The 20,818-nt window shown below is 39.6% G+C and overlaps 4 protein-coding genes across 4 annotated transcripts; 2 read left to right on the top strand and 2 right to left on the bottom strand.

Annotated features, from left to right (window-relative positions):
• Nucleotides 1-575: 575 nt before the first annotated feature.
• arel1 (apoptosis resistant E3 ubiquitin protein ligase 1) lies at nucleotides 576-7,785 on the bottom strand. The gene is made up of 21 exons (XM_033987666.2): nucleotides 7,638-7,785; nucleotides 7,346-7,514; nucleotides 6,536-6,756; nucleotides 6,385-6,456; nucleotides 5,973-6,199; nucleotides 5,656-5,893; nucleotides 5,385-5,554; nucleotides 5,126-5,306; nucleotides 4,670-4,914; nucleotides 4,514-4,591; nucleotides 4,300-4,441; nucleotides 4,094-4,215; nucleotides 3,944-4,019; nucleotides 3,270-3,379; nucleotides 3,009-3,188; nucleotides 2,776-2,901; nucleotides 2,202-2,331; nucleotides 2,051-2,109; nucleotides 1,894-1,983; nucleotides 1,643-1,818; nucleotides 576-1,124 (listed from the first exon to the last, which is right to left on the bottom strand). The coding sequence occupies exons 1-21, from the start codon at nucleotides 7,783-7,785 to the stop codon at nucleotides 1,022-1,024; spliced, it is 3,063 nt and encodes a 1,020-aa protein (XP_033843557.1). The 3' UTR covers nucleotides 576-1,021.
• A 791-nt stretch (nucleotides 7,786-8,576) lies between these two features.
• fcf1 (FCF1 rRNA-processing protein) lies at nucleotides 8,577-10,403 on the top strand. The gene is made up of 8 exons (XM_033987669.2): nucleotides 8,577-8,708; nucleotides 9,059-9,123; nucleotides 9,207-9,278; nucleotides 9,353-9,501; nucleotides 9,575-9,647; nucleotides 9,748-9,835; nucleotides 10,054-10,148; nucleotides 10,223-10,403. Exons 1-8 carry the CDS (start codon nucleotides 8,706-8,708, stop codon nucleotides 10,269-10,271), a joined length of 594 nt encoding a protein of 197 aa, XP_033843560.1. The 5' UTR covers nucleotides 8,577-8,705; the 3' UTR covers nucleotides 10,272-10,403.
• A 143-nt stretch (nucleotides 10,404-10,546) lies between these two features.
• LOC117390565 (tubulinyl-Tyr carboxypeptidase 1-like) lies at nucleotides 10,547-16,430 on the top strand. Its single transcript, XM_033988325.2, has 8 exons — nucleotides 10,547-10,735; nucleotides 10,966-11,338; nucleotides 11,624-11,712; nucleotides 13,052-13,108; nucleotides 13,425-13,499; nucleotides 13,930-14,311; nucleotides 15,355-15,461; nucleotides 15,590-16,430. The coding sequence occupies exons 2-8, from the start codon at nucleotides 11,117-11,119 to the stop codon at nucleotides 15,660-15,662; spliced, it is 1,005 nt and encodes a 334-aa protein (XP_033844216.1). The 5' UTR covers nucleotides 10,547-10,735; nucleotides 10,966-11,116; the 3' UTR covers nucleotides 15,663-16,430.
• Nucleotides 16,431-16,916: 486 nt separating this feature from the next.
• Nucleotides 16,917-20,582, bottom strand: LOC117391009 (protein angel homolog 1-like). Its single transcript, XM_033988818.2, has 10 exons — nucleotides 20,483-20,582; nucleotides 19,125-19,934; nucleotides 18,817-19,052; nucleotides 18,670-18,739; nucleotides 18,156-18,598; nucleotides 17,946-18,087; nucleotides 17,764-17,874; nucleotides 17,661-17,691; nucleotides 17,427-17,590; nucleotides 16,917-17,364 (listed from the first exon to the last, which is right to left on the bottom strand). Exons 1-10 carry the CDS (start codon nucleotides 20,547-20,549, stop codon nucleotides 17,201-17,203), a joined length of 2,238 nt encoding a protein of 745 aa, XP_033844709.1. The 5' UTR covers nucleotides 20,550-20,582; the 3' UTR covers nucleotides 16,917-17,200.
• Nucleotides 20,583-20,818: the final 236 nt, after the last annotated feature.

Genomic DNA, 20,818 nt, shown 5'->3' on the forward strand with positions numbered 1-20,818 from the left:
ATACTTCAGTGTGCTAGCATTATGGAACAATTGAGTGTTTTATATGAACATACACTGTACATGTACAAGTGAATGCATATGCTTAGAAGAATCTGAGGTAAACCCACAACAAGTAGACAAAGTCCAAATCCTTAATATCATAACATGTATAACACTAGGGTTACTCTCCTTTATCCAGCCAATTGTTCCACCTGTTTGGACGTGCACAAATCCAAATGTCAGCATATTTGCTATTCATTTCTACCAGGCTTGTGTCACTAGATCTACAATCTGAGGCAGAGATCATGAATAAGGCAGGTTATAAAACATAACAAAAACATACCGTTCAGACATACATAAGAATAATCATACACTGCAATAAATTATTACATACACATATAATATTACAATGACAAATAGCTTGGCTTATTTAAAAAAAAACCACCTTCATCTTAAACCCAAATATAAATTATATATATATACGGAGTCAAGCCCAACGTGCAGCAGTGAAGAAATCCCTTCTCTGTAAAAGTCCAAACACAAGAACATATTTACACTCACTAGTATGTACAGGTAGTGAAATAAAGAGTGAGGTCTTATATTTACACACACATCAGTCCCTGATCGGTTAAGGCCAAAGTGCTGCAGGTGCACAGCTCATCCATGTCACTGAAAACAGCTGTCGCACTTACATTTGCAAAAAAAAAGCAGTTACAGCAGCAATACTCAAGGCCTTTACTCACCAACTTAAATCAGTCAAATATATAAAAGAAAGCTCATACAACCTAAAATAAAAGTAACCCTTTAAATAGTTTCAATGTCCATTCTTTTTCCCTAAAGCATTTTATATATATATACATCCAGTAGCGCAAGAGGGAGTGCTGTCCCAGTGCAGGCTTTGGGGATGCCCTCTCATTCAGAGAGTACAGTAGATAGCAGGCAGAGATCAGGTTGAACCTCTGTTGAGATGTCCACTGTTAAATGGAGATGAATTTAAAACCTGTGGGCAGTGCAGGAACCACAGTCCCAGCAGAGGGAGGAGTCAGAGCATCCCAAAGCCTTCACTGCCTTCACTTATGGCCAGCTTCAGCATCTTGTGCAGCTCCTCGTAGGAGTCATATGTCGGGAGGCACAGCTGGTTAAAACTGCACAGAAAATAATGTAACATTACACATTAAAAAGGATATATTGTTACAGTACAGCAAATATCACAATAAATAATAATATTGAAACTACTTTAAGCCACTGACAGAATAACTCTAAAATGTGAAAAATCCCAGCAAATGTACAGTATGAGCTGCAAGAAATAAATAACACAATTAAATGATTATTATTAGCAATAGAAGCTACATATTCAACGCTCATATTCAAATTCAAATCTAATCATATTACTAGAGGTGCTCTAAAGCAAGTTTGACCAAAATCTAATTCTGTGGGCAACTTTAAGACAATAATATGCCCCTACCTGCCCATCAATTAACAACATGGGTAATCGTTACGAATGATCAGCCATTTTTGCCCGGTCATGTTATTTTTGCCTTGATCGTCAGCCAATCGATGTTCGAACTGTTATTATTGCAAAGAGCCCCAATTTAATTTAGTGAATGATAAGACAACATAGTAATTATGGTGACAGGCGTAAGTGGGATTGTGTTACGCATACCAGGTGTGTGCAGTGGGCAAAGTGCTGTGTGTGGGGGCAGCGATGATCTGGAAGGAGGGGCACAAGGTGTTGAATCCTCCAGGAGGGAGCTGAGAGGAGCCGGTGGTGAACTGCAGCAGTCGGGCCAGCTCCTCTTGAGTGAAGCTCGACACCACTGCCCAGAACCACTTCATCACCTGAGAGGAGACAGGAGGAATGGGTCACTGTGTACTTTTCAAAAGGTTTTAGGAAAAGATTTTCAATGGTCTTACTTTTTCTCTGAAATGCCATGATCCTCCAACAATTACAGCATGGGCTTTAAAGTCCTGAACATTTATGTCTCCTGTTCCACACATCAAAAGCTAAAGAAAAAAATACATTTATAAATAAATATAATTGTTAATCTGCTTCCCAAATCCATACACATACTTCTAACTCATTCTCATCAAATATGGCCAGCAGATTTTCTGGGACCAGCTCATTCAGACCTGGAAGCAATTAAGAAATTACACACATTTTTAGAGCATTACTAGATTAGTGAGTGTCTAATGTCAGATGTCATATGAGCTCATGCTGTTACCTTTCAGGAAGTGTTCCACCTCATCTCTCACCTGGCTGGCCAGTCTGTACTGGGCCAGCAGGTTCAGATAATGCATCTTGTTTTCATTGGTAACAGCAATCTGAGCTCCTCCTGATATTAACTCCACCACCTACATGTCCAGAAACAGCCATTCATGTCAAGTTCAATGTAAATCATTCAGTAAAATACAATGTTATCACATAATATTTGGCTCATGCTGAGACACATAATGTCACACTGACACACAAAATGTGAGTGCAAAACACCTCAAATGTAATATACTGTAATGGTTGCGTACTAACATGTGCTTCTTATAATAAAGCAAAGTAAGTCTGGATTGTGTCTCCAAAGGGGGAAATACCCCTAGAGTTATTGGGCTTTATAACAAAGCAACAAACTTTAAAGAGGGCCATTTTTTCACATTTAGCTCATCCACCTTTATATAAACTTACTGCTCCCCCTGTTTAAGCACTCTAAAACTCTGCCAAACAGACAATATGGTTTCTTTTGTTTGGTTTATTGCTATCTTTTGTGCAATGACATCAGGGAGGTCCCATCCCAACTGTTGCCTCACCTTCTCCAGCTGTCCCGATTTGCTGTACTTCTCCTCAGCAAACACCAAGTCCATTTCACTCACATCATTATTTAGAATGAAGCACACTTTTGTTTTATAGAATTCCTGGTCATCGGTCTCAAAGTACTGCAAAGCCAAAACAGTTTTTAACATATAGCCAAGCAAAAAAAATGGATTGTAATTCCTAGGAACACATCAGGTTGTCTTAAGAAGAGCCGTGAAATGCACCATACCTTGTAGTTCATCCTAAGACCAATAATCTGGGCCAAGAAGGACCTTGTGAAGCGGGCTCGGACTAGTTGCTTGTAGGCTCCACCCAAAGCAGACTCATAGAGGCACTTGCCCACAACACGGCCTGCAAACTCGTACATCTTAAGACGCAGGTGGGGAGGCCTATCAGGATTTGGGTGGACCTGCAAATACAAACAATATTGTTCTTGAAGACACCAAGAGCCGATAATACATGATGAGCAGCCTGTCAAAGGGTTACTTACCAGGCCCTGGTTGTTGTCACTGAAGCGTGTGAAGAGCTGGTTGGATGTGTCAAAAAGGGTCTTACAAATGAGCTCGAACCACTCTCTTCTTGGCCCTCCCCAGTCTAAAGCTAGACAGATTTTAAGAAAAATGTGCCACATTAGAAATCACTTGCATAAACGTGACCAGAATAAGGGATGCACTGCTATGATACTGGTATCGGATATCTGTGCTGTGATATTGAAAATTGATTCAGATGTCGGCTTCCAAGATATTAGTTGAGCCAATATCTGATTTTAAGTTTATCTGCCATGTGGTAATAAAGGCTTTTAATTATTTTGTACTTTTTTTTTTTTACAACTTTGTATTTGAGATTGGTCCCTACACTGAAAAGCACCAAAAGGACAATTTTGCACAGTTTCTACAGATCCATGTAGCACTCCTGCCTATAAATTGTTGTAATAATTGTATTTTATTTTTTTTAATCTGTTCTGTAGTTACTTAAAATGATAAATAACAGTCACAAAACACATTTGGATCATTTTTAACCTATGCTGTTTGTGTTTAAAGGAAATTAATTATATTTTCATTCTCTTGCCTCGTATCAGTTGATATTAGCTTTCTGCAGATATTTAAAGCCAAAGTATTAACATCGGTGCATCCGTACGCAGAATGAGAGTCAGGTGACTATTACCTTCTTCATCTTGGAATACAACCTCAAAGTTCTTACTCCAGTCAGACACCGAGAAGTTTCTTGTGGCCTTTAGAGACTGGAAGAAGAAAACTTTTTTTTTCTTTTTCTTTTTTGAATAAGCTCCAATGGGTTTTTTTTTCAAATACTAACAGAATCAAGAATTGCATGTCGGGCAATTTTTAGGCAGGTCTTGGTACGAGGTTTCTTGGAGTGGATGTGCCTGAGTTCACGCTGAAAGAAGTTCACCTTGTCTTGGAACGTTTCAGAACCACCTGACAAACATGAACACAAAAGGTTATATTAAGGCCATCATCTAGAGCTTATCTTCCATTTAGATTAAGGATTAAAATACATACCAATATTTTTATGCAAGAAACGAATGAAAGTAGCAGCCATGATATTTCTATCTTTGCAGCTAAGCTCAACTGGAGGCTGTATTCCGTCATCCACCACTAAAGTTAAGTACTTATGAACAGGGTCAGGACCATGGTAGGTGAACTGGGACAAGACACAAGTTTTAATTTAACAGTATGCTTTTAAGTTATTTATTTTTCCCTTTGAGAGCTTTACCTTTGTTCCAGGACATACTCGAAAAGTAAAAAGGCGCCATGGAATAATTTTTAAATAGAATTCCTTAACTGACAATTGCTAAAAAAAAAAAGAATAAAGAAAAATAAAATTTGTGATAAATATGGTGGTGATAATAACATGAAAATGGGCTGTTACCTTTGGTGATATGTAACAGTAGACCTTTTTTGGTTTCTTGACTTTCTCTGGTTGTCCCTCCACAGGAGAGTCGTGCTCGTCCTCTTCATCTCCCATTGAGGGCCTTCTCTGAGGAGCCAGCAAGGAGGAAGCTGGTAACTGCCAGGAAGAGCTGCTGTAGTTCCCACTGCTGTAGAGGTAGGCCTCAAAGTAGATACTGATGCCTGGTGTAGACACATTCTTCTCTACACAGGTTTTCTCATTCTCTGTGCAAAGTACATTGGAACACAAATTAAACTCTTTGACTATGAGGGAAAGGTCCTGTATTAGGTCAAATTGACTCTTGCAGGTATAATGCAGGGTTTGTGTGTTTAACATGTTTGAATGAAACAAAACAGAATTTCAGTTATGTTTTTGGTAAGAAAGCAACAATATGACATAGATCAAGTGTGATATGTTGGCTAGAATATTGCTCACCACTGAGAACAATAATGTCAAACTCCCCATTGCTGAGTGGCTGGTCTTTGTAGGAGATCCGGGCCTTAAAACAGCCAGTCTTCTTCAGGGTTAGTCTCAGCAGGACCTGGCACTGCGGCTTGTTGAGTGAAACGGATTTACTATAGCAGTCTTCCAAGGTTTCATCATCTACTGTACCTAGCTAGAGAACCAAAGAAAAAAAATATGGCTTTCATTCTGGCATAAATAAAACTTGTAGAACACTTAGTTGTTTTCTCACCGAATACACATAGACACTGTAGTTTGCCTCATCTGTCAGACTTGTGGAGTTACTTGTGGGATTTCCATATTCATCCCTTGGTTCAATCTGCAAAGTGTGTTGCTGGCCATTTGTTAGCACCAGGGTTGAAAAATGGTAGGCTATTTTTGTTTTTGAAGGGACCACAGTTCCTAAAATGAAAAAAAAAATATATATATATATATATATATATATAAAAATATAGTTTCTAGAAGGCCTGACTTTGAAAACTGGACTATTAAGTGAGTCATACCTGGTTGGAATATTTTGTAATAGGGACTGTAGGCTACATTGAGTCCACCCAGTTTCACGGCAACTTCATAACGACCAGCCTTGCGCACAGTGAAGGCAACTTTAACAACATTGGACTCTGGTTCTTGTAGGACCTCCTGAGTAACTGGGATATCCAGGGCCAGTTCAATATGGGTAATATTGACCCTCAGTCCAACTGGTCGGTGCGCAGGAAAAGGCTGCCCATTTTTATAAAAAAGCTAAGAAGCAACAAAACACTGAATACAACATGTTTTAAGATTTTCACACGCGTTGCAGAGAAGACTTCATCCCACAAACCTGCACCCTGAAGGTCATCGTCTGCCCCACCTCCTGTGGTTCCTTCCAGTCCCATGATACTTTGCAGGAACGTGGATCCAGGTAGTTTCCCCGGACATAGTCATAGATGCTGCGGTCACCTCGTCGCCCAGGATCCTCATTCTGGAGAAAGCTGACCACTCTGGCTGCAAGCTCGCAAAGGAACTTGATGGTGAAGACAAAAGCTATGATGGAAACAGTTATTCCACCTGTAAAAATGGACCAGATGTAAAGGCAATTAGTTTTGTGGTAAATGTTCTTTATCATTTAAAAAAATATTTCACTCACTTTCATTCAATTAATCTGTCCTAACAATTGAAATATTGCATACAAATAATACATAATTATATACTCATTAATATACTTATATATCTAATATTTGTTCCAAACTCACCAATAACGTAAAACATGAGGTCCCTTATCAAAAAGCACAGTGCCACAGTACAGCCAAATATGAGAGCACCCGCTGAAAAGACAGATACCAGTGTAACAATAAACCATGAGATGTGAAGGAATATAAGATTTACGAAGAAAATCTCTCTTACCAACAGACCACTTCTCATTCAGACGCCTCTCTGCAAGGCTGTGGACCAGCCGGATCTCGTAGTCCTGGTCACGGCTTCCCCGGGATTTCTGGAGGATCTTGATGCCAGTGGACAGCTTGATGTAATCTTCGTAGTAATAACCCCAAGCAGCTAGAGAAAGCTGCTGTGTATTGTCAAACTGAGAGAGATCATCTAGATTCATACAACCCAAGGTCTTCAGTCTAAAGAGAAAGCAAAACTTATTAGATGACTAAATAAAATGCTGTTATCTTTTGATGACCCATAAAGAGGCTGGCTGGAATACACTTTAAGAGTGGAAATTTACACAGTAAGAGGGTGTTCATTAAGTTTTAGCCAGGTTCCAATTAAAACTTTATTATTGTCTTAGCTGTTAATCATTTCTAGCTGTGGAAATCTAGACTCATAATGTGTGTTTTATTATACAATAAAATGAGTAAACCACTTGTGTCATAACAATTATGACTTTCATGTGTACAATCTGGACAATTCAAAAGCTAAAGAGAAATTCACCTAAAATAATAGTTTCCTCTTCTGAACTATTTAAGTAAAGGTGAATGCAAGAATCTCTGCATGCAGGGTATCACACTACAGTCTATAAAGAATACTGTAACTGCATTGACCTCTTGAAACACTGCAGTCAACAGTGGAATTAATAAAAAAGGCTGCCCTCCTGTGGACAAATACCTTAAACACAGCCAGTGGTATTTTATTCAATATTCCACAAAGGCATCCAAGTTATTGCATCTATACAAAGCCAACATATGTCAAGCACAACAATATAACACTTACGTATCATAGTAATGTTCCAGGTTTTGTGAGCATAGCCACTCCTGGAAAGCAAAATCTCTGAGCAGCTGGATGTTAGCTTCTGCGATCTCCCCCCAGTGCTGTTGTTCTTTCACTACCTCCTCCAGACGACTCAACACACTCAGACTCAGCTCTTCCAAGGTCTGCACATCTGAGTATGCACAAATGCAAAGCAACATTGCAATGTCAAAATAATTAGGTTAGACTATTGCAAGCAACAAGTGATGATACAGGTAAGTTCACAAAATATCAGAACAAGCAATCCATCACTGACCTTCAAATAAGTGTTTGTACTGGAAAAGGCTATGTCCTCGGAGCCATTCTTTAATCTGACTGTCTTTGTCTTTCTTCCAGTGCACTTCCCAGAAGAAAATCCACGACAATGAGCAGAGGAGGAAAGTCAGGAAGAAGCGGCGGTCCATCAGACCATCCTTCAGCCTTCACAGAGACCACTCTGCTCACAAAACACTCCCATTCCTCATGAGGACAACTGGCTTCCTGCACCAGTGAACAAAATAATAATGTATTTAAATTGTAAAATGGTTAGAAAACAGATACAAAAAAATCCCCTCCAAAAAACAATAGTAGTAACATGACCCGAGTTTACTGGTCAACCAAGGAAGCATGCATATTTAAAGTAAAAGTCATTCCCTAGACGTGCTGAAAGAATAGACTTACATGTAATCCAAACAATAAAATATGCATGAACAACCTGCCGTAAATATAACTGCAGCCTCTCATTAGGTCGTCTAAGCAGGAGCAATTGAACAGTGAATGCATGGTGGACTGCGGTCCCTGGGCGCATTTATTTATTGCATATGCATATACTGTACACAACACACATTTGTAATGACAGAACACACGCAATATTTACCAAATACAAGTGTCTACACTCAACATAGGCTCAGGGTGACCAGTTTTTTTGTGAGAAGCGCACGGGCCATGCTATTAAAAGGCGTTCACTCAGCAGGACTGTGCAAACAAAAACATAACACATCTGGGCATGTCTGCTAATATATAGCACACAGGTTAGCGCACAATGTCAGTGCGTTTTCTGCACTGCTCAAATCTACATTATTGAGTAGGGATACTACTGGTTATTTTTTATAGTATCTATAAATATTGACCATGCTCCATCCAAATAGAACAGCTATTATTTAGTATAATATGGTATTTGAAAAGAAGGGAAACGCTGCACTACCTTCGTCGGATGGTTAGCTCGAGCGACCGGAAAATGCCAACAATCTCTGTCGAGTGTTGATGACGTAAGGAGTATCTATCTGCACCTCGCACACGAGGAGCTGCTCATTTTGTCACTAAACTTACATATTTGTCTGTGGAAATGGTGCGTACAATACTTACTTTTCTGGGGGAGTGTCTTACAATACTACTTGTCGCTTTATGCTTATTTTACGTCAAGACAGACGTGGACGTTTCTATGTATTCTGTGATCTACCGTCCCGAATAAAGCGTTAGCATGTTTGCTACATTGATAGAGAAACACAAATATACCAAATTTGCTTTCATGATTTTATATGGCACCTATACATACGTAATAGATAACACCAACTGTCTTTATCTTGTACTATGTTCTGTTGTTCGTAAGATTGTACAACAAGTCCTGGATGTTTTTGTGCTCATTGGTCTAATTGTTTTGATGACTACACTTTTTTACATTTTATTTTTGTCAAACAGGGGAAACAGAAAACAAAGAAGTTTGCTGCAATGAAAAGAATGATCAGTCTAAAAGATCAAAGAATGTGAGTTTTTCTTCACAAAAACACGTCACTCTTAGAGCCATTATTTATGGATGATATTTATCCTGCTTTCCCCTGTTCTCTAGAAAGGAGAAGGACCGTGCGAAAGCACCAGAGAAAAAGAAAAAGGATCCTTCAGTAATCAAAGAGAGAGAAGTGTAAGGTGTATTGGCATTAACTAGACAGTACTGTTCTGTTTGAGTGCTCCTTATTTTGTTACCTTCTTTTGCAGGCCAAAGCATCCTTCCTGCTTGTTCTTCCAGTATAATACTCAGCTTGGACCACCATACCACATTCTCGTGGACACCAATTTTATTAACTTCTCTATCAAAGCAAAATTAGACATAGTGCAGTCAATGATGGATTGTCTTTATGCAAAGTGTAAGTGCTCAGAGTAAAATTATGTCATGAAATAAATGCTCCTGCAATTTTAATGTATTTAAATTTAACCCAGGCATACCATACATAACTGACTGCGTGATGGCTGAGATTGAAAAGCTTGGGATGAAGTACAGAGTCGCTCTAAGGTATGACTATATTTGTGTCTAATACTACTGCACTATTGCCAGTGACTGACTATGTTTTAGTTGTCATTTAATTTTCTTTATATTCTCTTTTAAATTACAGGATAGCAAAGGATCCTAGGTTTGAACGGTTACCATGTACCCACAAAGGAACATATGCAGATGACTGTTTAGTTCAAAGAGTAACCCAGGTAAAATTTATTTTATTATTCAAATTATATTTTATAGTGTTCTGCTAAATGTACTGACAAACTATTGCATGGTCAAATACCACAACATTGGTTGTACAGATGTAGAAAGATTATTTAGAAACAAGGAAAGGAACAAGTCTGAATCTGTTACTTAGTGGGATTGTGGAAAACAATCAAAGTAAGCTATCAAAAAAAAGGTAATCATGGCTTTTTCCCAGCACAAGTGCTACATCTTAGCAACTGTTGACCGAGATCTGAAGAGGCGAGTTCGGAAAATCCCTGGAGTACCCATCATGTACATTTCCAACCATAGGTGACCCTTTTGTAATGAAGCAATAATAAGCTTGTGGAGAATTTTTGTATTGATAACTTATATTTCCGTTTCAGGTACAATATTGAAAGGATGCCTGATGATTACGGTGCTCCACGATTTTAATATTTACAATGCTTATGCTGTATCTGTAAATAAGTAAATAATGTTTCACATCTCTACAATTTGGTTTTTGCAGTGTTTTCGATTATTGTGAAATCTATGGTTTGAGTTGAATAAATATACTTTTACATGCGACTGCCAACAGTATTGATTTACTGTATGTAATATTTAGTGATGCAGTTTTGTTTTGATCTATTACTGCTTCATTCCATTATTAAAAAAGCACTTGAATGCAACATTTGGCACGTCTGAGAAACCGTTAGCTATTGCGCATGCGCAGTGTCAGGGAGTGTCTGAGCGTTGTCGCTGAAGGTTGGAGCATCTGCATGAACAATGAGCCGCCTCTCAAGAAGGGAGATACTGAAGAGAAACCACGGACAGGACGGGAGGGAATGAAGAGGAGACGGACCACTGCGGTGATTGGCGATATTTACAGTTTGAATGACCTCTAACGACACTGGGCATTTGTAAGCCTCCTTTACCGTCTTGTCTAATTAGCCTTATCTTGTTAGGAGAATGAAGGCGTTGGGTTGATGGGCTTCTGCGGTGATATACACGGTGGAGTCATAAAACAGGGTCTACATTACCTTAGGTCTTATTGAATTTTAATCCAAAACCATATTTATAAATGCCTCATTTGCTATTGCTATTAAGTGCAACTCTGCTATTGAGATCCTAAACAGTGTCCCATCTTCAGCTGATCCAACTTGACTGGGACTTCTCTGGAGCGTCCTCCTCCTGCCTATACCTGTCATGTGCTGCTGGGCATCTGCTGGAGCTGGCTACTTAAACCTGGAATCTGCAGCGGATTATCAGTGAGAGAAATCAGTCAGGAACAGACTGGAGGGATGCTGAGGACAGCCGTGGGTTCATTGGACGAGAGAGACGAGGAACAAGAGGATGAAGGGGAAGAGGACATGCGGGATGGAGGGGTGCCCTTCTATGTCAACCGAGGAGGCTTCCCTTTGGACGAGGAGACTTGGGAGAGGATGTGGCGACATGTGGCCCGGATTCATCCATCGGGAGAGGATTTAGGCAAGAGCATCCGGGGTGCCACTGACCTGCCTAAGGTAAAGTGGATAACGTCTGCTATCTCATTAGTCAGTTAAAGTCAAGCTGGTGTGAACTTCATGAACAAAAAGGAATGGAGGGTGGGATGAGGCAGACTTATCAAATGTTGAATCTGGATATTAAGTTTACGCCAATAAACCAAGTCAAAATGTCACTTTCACACACTGAACACATTCTATTCCCACTTATCTAAAGCACAGTAGTCAGACAACACCCCATTCTCCCTCTATGAATATTGGGATTGTACATCCATAATGGAATTGTATGGATTCTCTGTCTTCCAGATTCCAATACCAAGTGTGCCTACATACCAGCCTACCACCACCATCTCACAGCGCCTGGAAGCCATACAGAAGTACATCAGGGATTTGCAGTATCCTTTCAGTTACTTGACATAAATATTACAGTGGGCCTGTCACACTAACAAATTTTGAAGCATGATATATCGCTACAGAGATGTATAACGATAAATAATACTGAGACAATTTTTTGCCACTGACACAATAACAATAATGCAAGAGTAATTCCAGTAAGCCATTTTTAAATAGACAGTCTGGTTAAAATGCCTGAGCTGCAACAAATAACAGAATGAAGCAGTAATTAGCCATCGAAGTCACTTATTCTACCCGCTACAGCTCAAATAACAAAAATACTTACCACTTTTTCAAAGAAATTGTACACATGATAAACATTAAGCCCCAAAAAATAATTTTCCAGCTTTCATATATTGAACGATAAGTCAATATAGTACTTATTGTGACAGGCCTATAACAGTACTGCGTCTCATTGATTTCAGATTAAGTGTGTATTGTTGGCGTAATACTGGCCCAAGGTAAAAAAGTAGGCCACATTGACTGCAAAAAATGCAGTCAGCATAGCAGAAATCCATCCATTATTAATCATTTATAAATATAACAGAGTACTCCTCATATATTTTCAGTGCATCTCATAATCTATCCACTCTACACTTCCTCAGATCTATTTTGCTTTCTTCCTAAAGACTGTATATATAAATCTTTAATCCTATATATAGCCTATGCTCCTTTCCCAGAGCACTCACATGACTGAACACCCAAAAATCACAAGGTTTACTATGAGTTAGACATTGTTCCTCTCAGTTTCTTCTCACACAATCATAATACTATTTTCATATGCTAAAATTACAGCAGTTTACTTTTGCCTGGACTGTTTTATCCTTGGCAACAGACACCAAGCGATGTTATAGCTCTGGCCACTGCCTCTCCTATTTCCACTTACAATAAGCACTTGCGTCTCCTACAAAGCTCACAACCAAATGCTATTTTAAGATCGTCTTTGTGATTACTTAAAGGTGCACTAAGTAACTTTTCTGGGGGAGTGTCTGCCACCTGGCTGTCTCCAAGAAGATATAATTATTTTTACTTTGAAAGTTCCAAAGTATGTTTAGTTAGCTTGCATTATTTTATTACAGATGTTTTAATTGCCAAAACATTACCTTGAAAAACTTTTTTTTACTGTGAACAGGCTTGCCTCTCCACAGATCAGACCTGTGACTTGGAGTGGTTGTGTCACCTGCTTGTCTCCATAGGGAAACATAGGTGACAAAGGCTCCAATGCACTTTTGAAACTGAGCAACTTTGATTGACCGTATGACAACAGTAAACATGATAAAATTTTGAATGGTATTTTGCACTTTGAAATGTGTGTGAAACTCTTAACTATAAAACCTCCAGGTACAATCACACTGGAACACAATTTTTTGAAATCAAGAAGAGCCGCCCTTTAACCGCGTAAGCACTTCTGTTTGTATCCTTCTGTCATAGAAGCTGTGTTTGTTGTTACAGTTGTCAGATGCATGCTACTCAACTGTTGCCCACCAGTTCCCCCAGGCTTGTGAAAATGGTAAATCAGTGTTACTAAATATGGAGCAAATGACTTGAAATTGTTTCTGGTCTCAGTCTATCAAATTTAATAACGCCAGATTTAATTACAACCATGTTATGGAAATGTATCTGCTGCATAAACCAGTAACAAGCATTGAACAGCAAAATATGGTGGAATATAATATACCAAATAAAAATTGTTGTTTAAATGTTGTCTTCACAGGTTAATGGACATTGCTAAGGAGATGACACGTGAGGCCCTGCCTATCAAGTGTCTGGAGGCTGTAATCTTGGGAATGTATCCTATGAAAAAGCAGATCTACTAGATCTGCTTTATTTTTTATTTTTTCTAAAAGGTCCTGAAGAGACTTTAAAATCAGTATTGTTCACTCAACTCAGCTGCACTTAAATGGATTCATTAAGGAACGGGTTTATGTAGTCACCTTCTTTTTCCTACTACAACATAACCTAGCAGCTAAGATTTTCATATGAAAATACAAGAACAATGGAAAACTTATTATTATACATCTAGGGGTGCAATATGAATGAAAAATCTCTATATCTTTTTGGATTAATATTCAGATATACCAACTGCCTTTTTACTGTCTTTTAAAATAGTTTTTCATTACAGACGATGTTGATTTTGCACATGAATTGCTGTATTATACATTTTATATATCTAATCACTAAATACATCTTTACTTTTTCCTTGACCCTTGCTGCCAAAGTTATCTCACCAACAACATACCTGGAGTGGAGCGCTTCCCTCTCAGCTTTAAGTCCCAGTTCTCAGGGAACCACTTCCACCACATCGTGCTGGGGGTCCACAGCGGGGGCCGGTTTGGAGCTCTGGGAATGAGCCGCAGAGACGAACTCATGTTCAAGCCGCTTGAGTTCCGGACCCTTATGGACCTGCTGCAGGAGTTCCAAGGGGCATACAGGAGCTACTGGCACACCCTGCGCAAGGTCAGGATAGGCCAGTATGTGTCTCATGACCCGCACAGTGTGGAGCAGATTGAATGGAAACACTCCATCCTGGACCTAGACAAGCTGAGCAAAGAAGAGCTAAGGAGAGAGCTGGAGAGACATACGCGGGACATGAGGCTCAAGGTACACTATTATAAGTAGTGTTGTCACAGTACAAAAATTCAAACACAAGACTCATAATGTCAGTTTCAATGCAAAATATTAGTACCGGTAGTTTGTTTAATATTATGAAGCTGTCTGATACTAATTCTGATATGCATGAGGGACATTCTAAAAACATTCAGGTCCACTGTTGATACATGTTCAAATGATTATCTAGTCATTATTCATTCACTCCACACTCAATGATGAGCTGCTAATGAAGCAGTGGCAGAAGCTGCCAATCTGCGCCATTAGTCTCTCCAACCACCACCAATCACTCACACACACACCACACCCTTCATACTAGGCAAGGTAGGTGAAGTGTCTTGCCTAAGGATACAACATCAGAACTTGGTCCGAGCAGGAATCAGTCTTCCGACATTTCGGTTGGATACCACTGCTCTAACCTCTGAGCCACTGTCGCCCCTACTATTAATCTTAGTATTGAATAGTATGGTGGTAAAAATGCTAAATGGTCTAAATGGCTATTGGCTAAATGTTTTGCATCTGGCATAGGACTTCATATTATTAGAAAACAACAACAGCAAACATATGTTTAAAAATTGCAAATTCAAATATCCTGAATATGAATCTTGCTTTACCATTCATTTACAGCAACACTTCCTAAAATTAATCCACATTTATATGTAGGTTAAATTATGAGCACTCAATTCATGTGTTAATGTAATCACAACATAATTTGTGACATGGGTGATGACAATAAGGAGCCTGCAGTTAACTACCCTCTCATCACTTCTCAGTCTAACTAATGCATCCAGCCTTGGATGCTGAGAGTTTCCGTATCATAAACTTAATGTGATGGCTTCATCCGGCTCTGCTCTGTGTCACCCATGGCTGCTTCACTACATCAATAGCTGATCGTTCAGTGCTGAGTGCTTTACACAATCACATTAAGAACGCGTCTGCTCTAGTCTAGAATGTGCTGATGCTTCTTACTACAGTAGATTGTGCAATACTTTGAGTTTAAAATATGACTTATGTTTTGTGTCTATGTCATGTTTTAGATCGGAAAGCCTCCTCCGTCCCCCACCAAAGACAGGAAAAACAGCATGGGTTCTCCCCTCAAAGGCCCGGGCAGTCCCATGCGCAGGATAAGCAGAGTGGAGAGGCGGTATGTGCTCTCTAAAATTCAGATCTAATGTTTTTTTCTTGCTATAAAATCATGCATTGTTTACCATTTTACAGTATAAGAATTGTCTTTTAAACTTGCAATAGTAAGTCTTGTTTGGTTTCTTACAGTCCTTCAGCTGAGAAGAAGGTTTTGGATCAACAATCTTCTGGGGACATAAATGCTTATCAGATTCGTGTCTGAATTTTAAATACCTGTATTTATTTTTGAAAGGAAGTTTTTTTTTATGCACATTGGCTTATTCACAAAGCACTGTTTTGAATAGGTCACCAGCAACCCTTTCCTCTGCAACTAAATTATCGTGTCTTGAGTTTTTTCCGAGGACTTGGGGGGTTTGGGATTTTAAAAAATATGGTACCTTGTGGATGCTAGGAAAAAGACACAAATGTACCAATGATTCAGTGTTAATGTGCTTCTAGATGTTTTTCCTTTTCATTGAATATTTTCAGTATAAGCTCCAATAGCTCCTCTGCAATGCAATCAACTTTGGTTTACAGTTAGTGTGCAAATGTGTTTAATGTTGTTTCTACTGATCAACTGCTCATATAGTAGTCTGTAAACCCCTGTGCCTTGAACCCTTGAGGGAGATAAAGGACCTTCTGTAGATGCTTTTGACAATTTAGAAGTAGGAAGATAAACAATGTGAAAAGGCAATGTCATTTTTTGTAGCCCAGGTATTGATACTGATTGATTGAACTAATGTATTATGTACTAATGTAACCATTTTGTCTTGAATGTTTATTTAAAACCCGTTATTGATTTGTTCCTTGCCTTAAGTGGTATCAATTTCGTGGCACTTTGTATATCTTTTATTGTAGGTTTTGAATTACCTCCTTCAGTATTGTCCCATCTGTGGCTTTCCATACTTATACATGTTTTCACTGTAGACTATAGACATTTTTGTATCTACTTTATTTCAATAAAGTATTACCTACTGGTTCCTTTTAATTGTATCTGAGATTGGCATAAAATTAATTTTTGGTTGCTAGTCTCAGTCAAAAAACTGTATCTTACTTTTAAAAGAAAAAAGAACAACCCACTGCATGTAGCTAAAGACATTCTCCAGAGCATGTAAGCGTAAAGGGTGGCTGTTTTTAGTAAAGATGGGGAAGAAGATTTGAATCCATTTTTGGAAAGATTCAGATATCAAACATACTGCGAAATGTCATGCAAAAGAGCTGCTTCTTTATCTGTTCTCTTCTCAGGCATTATACCTTCCCTGGTCTATCCTCTGCTTCCTCCTGTTTTAAACCAATTAACTACAAAGTCTCATCAAAGCAGCTATACATTTTCTGAAGGGAGATGAATCAAATAAAACAATCCAGGCTGACATTATTTTGACACATCTATACCACATATAAACAGACTCTAAGACATGTGCTTCCTTATGTACTTGGAGTAGACTCAGCCAAAGAACTAGCAATAAGAGTCAAAAAGTGAATAAAAATATGAAAACCTTTATTGCATGTGGTTAAACATCTTAAGTATCTAGATGAACCTGCATGAGTACTTTCTCTAAAACATAATTTAAACCACTCAAGACATTATTGACAAAATATTATCTTTAGTTAGTACAGTTTTTGACACTTTACAAAACCTAATTACACAGTCAAATCTGCAATTCTTTTAACCAATTTAACTCAAATAAAAAACATTTCAAGGCACAAAAACAATCTTTCTTTAAGGCACTGTCTTCTTCATTATGGTCTGGCATTTCTTCATTATGTTCTTGCAATGATGTTCACTTGGAATTTTGCCAAAAGGCTTAGGTGGTCAGAGGGAAACATGTGATTAGGGAGACCATTCACTGACCACAGTACATCCTCTGATAGGAGAGAGAGGCAGCCAATCGCTTTCAAACCGCTGCTCGCAAAGCTGGCATCTCCTGATAATACAAATATAAAAGTCAAACAAAGTTGCTTCATTCTAAACTAGGTATGTTCCTACCTTGCTCCTCTGTGTTTGAGGGGAGTTTGGGAGAGAAGAAGATGTAGTCCACTGTTGCCCCCACCTGAGAGTGTAGCGTTGTAACTTCAGCATTACCTGAGCCTGGAAGTACATGCTTATAGACTGACTGCAGGTCTAACCCATGACTCAGGGAATGTCTAAACCTGAATACAAAGTAATAGTGAGTACAGCCACTACTCACAAACAGTATACTGATCAAAGCACTGTGCTGACCTCTGGGTGGTAGACTGGGCTTTCAAAACATCTGTAGATAAAATAACATATAAATATAATCTTACCCAGAGTGAATGAGTTTATGAGTTATTTATTACTGTACCTGGTGTGACGTCAGTCACTCCTGGGATCATCTCCAAATCTGATGGTCGTTGACAGGCAGCTGAGCAGAAGCGCAGCTGTAGAAGAAACTCGTGACTGTATTGACGGGTTCCTATAAAAAGGACACAAGTATAACAAACTAAAAATAGAGTGGTAATGCTCTTTGAAGCAGTTCAGACAGACCTGCTGTGTTCTGGTCCTTCTCCAAGTCCTTATTCGCTGAAGTGTACTGGCAAGAGTCACTGATTCTAAGTGTGTTTGGCCACAGAGGAGCATAGAGTCTATAAACATGGGATTTGTATGACAGATCCTCCTGCCCTGAAATCTGAAAGGACACATAACATAGTAACCTTTTATTCATGTATTTGAATGAATTTGTGTAGCATCACCTACCATCCATGCTGGAAGACCTTGGAAATAGAGCTCCCCTTTTGTGATCAGCTGATACAGGGGTGTGTGAGGGATAGAGTTAAAATCCCCACACAAGATTATGTTACAGTCTTCCCCCTTTCTTTTACAAGACTGGACAACTTTATCCATTTCCGCAAGAAGTATAGCTAGTTGTGCCAGTTTAATATCCCCCCTTCTGGGGTTAAAGAGCAGGTGAGTGTTTGCCACACACAGAGGAGGGCCTTGTGCCTTGATCTTGGACCCCTGGACAACTATTGGTCGAAGCAGCACTATAATGGCCACATTGTGCCGGTCCAGCAGCTCTATCTCGGGCCTGAAATACTCCACCTCGATGATGGATAATTCAGCAAAGCAGCTGCTGCGGTAACATGTAGCACAGCCATCTGTCTTAGTGCCTGTGCGCCGCTTATATACACAATTGTACCCTGCAGGAAACAAATGCTATGTTATGGGTTTCTTTTGTATACCATAGTAATGCTAACATGATAGAACTAACCCATCTGAGTCAACATTGGATAAAACTGTTGATAAAAGTGGTTTTCCTGCACTTCTTGTAGACACAGAATCTGTAACAAAACCATTGACCAATCATTAGCACCATTACCAATGGGTGTAACTACCTTGTCACTACAACCTAACTTACGTCTGGCACCCAGTTCCGTATTTCCTCAAGAAGCAATCGAGAGCGGTAACTCCACTCCAGTACCTCCAGGGGGCAATGTGTGTATAGGTCCTGGTTTGCTTCCAGCAGGTCCTGACTGAGTATGTTGTAGGACATGACAGTGAAGTTCATTTTGGTCATTGTGAAGGGGAAGGGTACCAGTGCTGGTGTGTCTGCAGCAGAACTGTCTTCTATGTCCTCCCACACCCTCCACATTACTAATAGAAAATCATGAAAAGTTACATTTAATTACCAAACAAGCACAAACGAAATGTGCTGCATTTTCCTACCTTCAAAAGGTGGGGTGTGCTCCATTGTAGGATAATAGCTGGGTGTTGGATACTGCCACAGAGGACAATGGACTTCATTTGTCAGGCCAGGACCCACAGCAAAATGATACCCTGGCTGTGTGGGCTGTTGTCCAGCAAAGGATATGTCAGTCTGAGAACTACAGTCAGGAGGTACCAGACACACAATGGAGCAGCTTTCATCTATGTTTTTACTTGAGGCATCAATAACTGCAATGTAGTCATCCCAGCACTCTGATCCCCCAGCAGGAGGGGCTGATGGGCTCACTGCACTATTCTGAACAAACTGGACTTCAAGTGTGCTGCCTTCAGGTGAAGCAAGAAGCTCAAGTTGCTCACAAACCGCATTCTCTGGGGTAGTACTAAATGCTTCCTGTGGGATAGTACTTACTGGCTCCTCTGGGGTAGGCACTGGAAATAAAAGTCCTTTATTGTTGTTTTGCTCACACACCGGAGCAGCTTCTATGTCCTCTTGTTTAAAAGCCTTCACTTCATATTGTACCTCTCGCAAATTTTCAGGTGCCATTGTCAGTGAAGTCTGGTCTTGACTTGACTTTTGGTGTAATAGAACTGTCAAACCTTGTTCTGTGTCTGTCTCACATTTGGTATCTTCCTCACATTGTACACTCATCCTTTCCTCCACCGCTTCGCATGACCCTCGACATGAAGGGAGCTGCTTCTCCAGTCGGGCTGTTTGACAATGGGTAAACTGACCGGCTGTGACGACACCACCACCATCACCCACTGCTGTGCCATTAACTCGTGCAGGAGCGGGATCCTTCTGCGAGGGCTCTGCAAGATCAGCATCAACATAAAACAAGAACATAATCATACTGGGAACCATATGGTTAATAAAATCCTATGGTGGAGGGTTCGCTGCTTGTCTCCATGGAGACGTTATTGCTTTGACTAGATTGCTCCATAGTATGGCATTAAACATATAATAACCAAGGGGAGGCAAAAAAAAAAAAAAGAAAAAAGAAAAAATAATAATATTTCACAAAATACCATAACAATAACATGCCTTCTCTAAAGGCAAGTGCAATCGGCGTTGTTAGAGATCGCACAGTTCTGTTTGTTTGGCACTGACCTAACGTTGAGTTTGTCAGAGTTTGGCAGTGAGTTTGTCAGAGTTTGGCAGTGAGTTTGTCAGAGTTTGGCACTGCTCTGACAGAAGTCAGCGCCATAGAGTTAACGGCGTGTTAAACGCTAGCAGCAGTTAGCCTCGGGCACCCTCACGGGAACTGGAACACGCAGGTTGTTTTGAACAAAGATTTGGACTCACAGCCCAGAATACAGTGACAAAGACATGGGAGGGAATCATATTGTTAATAAATTACCTGTCTGTCGACGCGCCAGGTACCGTGACAACGGGTAAAGTCCATAGAAAAGCAGGGTACCAATCATGATTCTAACATGAGACTGCGCATGCGCCAAATGGTTTCGCGTCCAAACAGAACCTGATCCAAACCTGTCTTAGTCCAAAGGTCAGAGTATGGATATGTATGTGACTCTGAAAAGCATAAAAACAAATGTCGCGGTATAAGAGTGGGGCTTAGAAGATATATAATACTTTATGCACTTTATCACTATTACGCACTAACTGTTCAATACAGACAAATAGATAATATGTAATATCATGGGAAATATGATGTGAAATAAATGTAGGCCTATTT

This window comes from Periophthalmus magnuspinnatus, chromosome 22 (assembly GCF_009829125.3).
Source record: "Periophthalmus magnuspinnatus isolate fPerMag1 chromosome 22, fPerMag1.2.pri, whole genome shotgun sequence".
Taxonomy (NCBI): domain Eukaryota; kingdom Metazoa; phylum Chordata; class Actinopteri; order Gobiiformes; family Gobiidae; genus Periophthalmus; species Periophthalmus magnuspinnatus.

Excerpts from the sequence above, each read along its gene's own strand:
- LOC117391009 (XM_033988818.2), bottom strand. The coding sequence starts at position 20,549 with ATGATTGGTACCCTGCTTTTCTATGGACTTTACCCGTTGTCACGGTAC. Across the intron at positions 19,935-20,482 it reads CCTGGCGCGTCGACAGACAG|AGCCCTCGCAGAAGGATCCC; the intron begins GTAATTTATTAA and ends CTGATCTTGCAG. Across the intron at positions 18,599-18,669 it reads TCCAATGTTGACTCAGATGG|GGTACAATTGTGTATATAAG; the intron begins GTTAGTTCTATC and ends TGTTTCCTGCAG.
- arel1 (XM_033987666.2), bottom strand. The coding sequence starts at position 7,785 with ATGGACCGCCGCTTCTTCCTGACTTTCCTCCTCTGCTCATTGTCGTGG. Across the intron at positions 7,515-7,637 it reads GTACAAACACTTATTTGAAG|ATGTGCAGACCTTGGAAGAG; the intron begins GTCAGTGATGGA and ends GTGCATACTCAG. Across the intron at positions 1,125-1,642 it reads TTGCCCACTGCACACACCTG|TTTTAACCAGCTGTGCCTCC; the intron begins GTATGCGTAACA and ends TTTTCTGTGCAG.
- LOC117390565 (XM_033988325.2), top strand. The coding sequence starts at position 11,117 with ATGCTGAGGACAGCCGTGGGTTCATTGGACGAGAGAGACGAGGAACAA. Across the intron at positions 14,312-15,354 it reads CGCGGGACATGAGGCTCAAG|ATCGGAAAGCCTCCTCCGTC; the intron begins GTACACTATTAT and ends GTCATGTTTTAG. Across the intron at positions 15,462-15,589 it reads ATAAGCAGAGTGGAGAGGCG|TCCTTCAGCTGAGAAGAAGG; the intron begins GTATGTGCTCTC and ends GGTTTCTTACAG.
- fcf1 (XM_033987669.2), top strand. Across the intron at positions 9,279-9,352 it reads GTAATCAAAGAGAGAGAAGT|GCCAAAGCATCCTTCCTGCT; the intron begins GTAAGGTGTATT and ends CTTCTTTTGCAG. Across the intron at positions 9,502-9,574 it reads GGATTGTCTTTATGCAAAGT|GCATACCATACATAACTGAC; the intron begins GTAAGTGCTCAG and ends AATTTAACCCAG.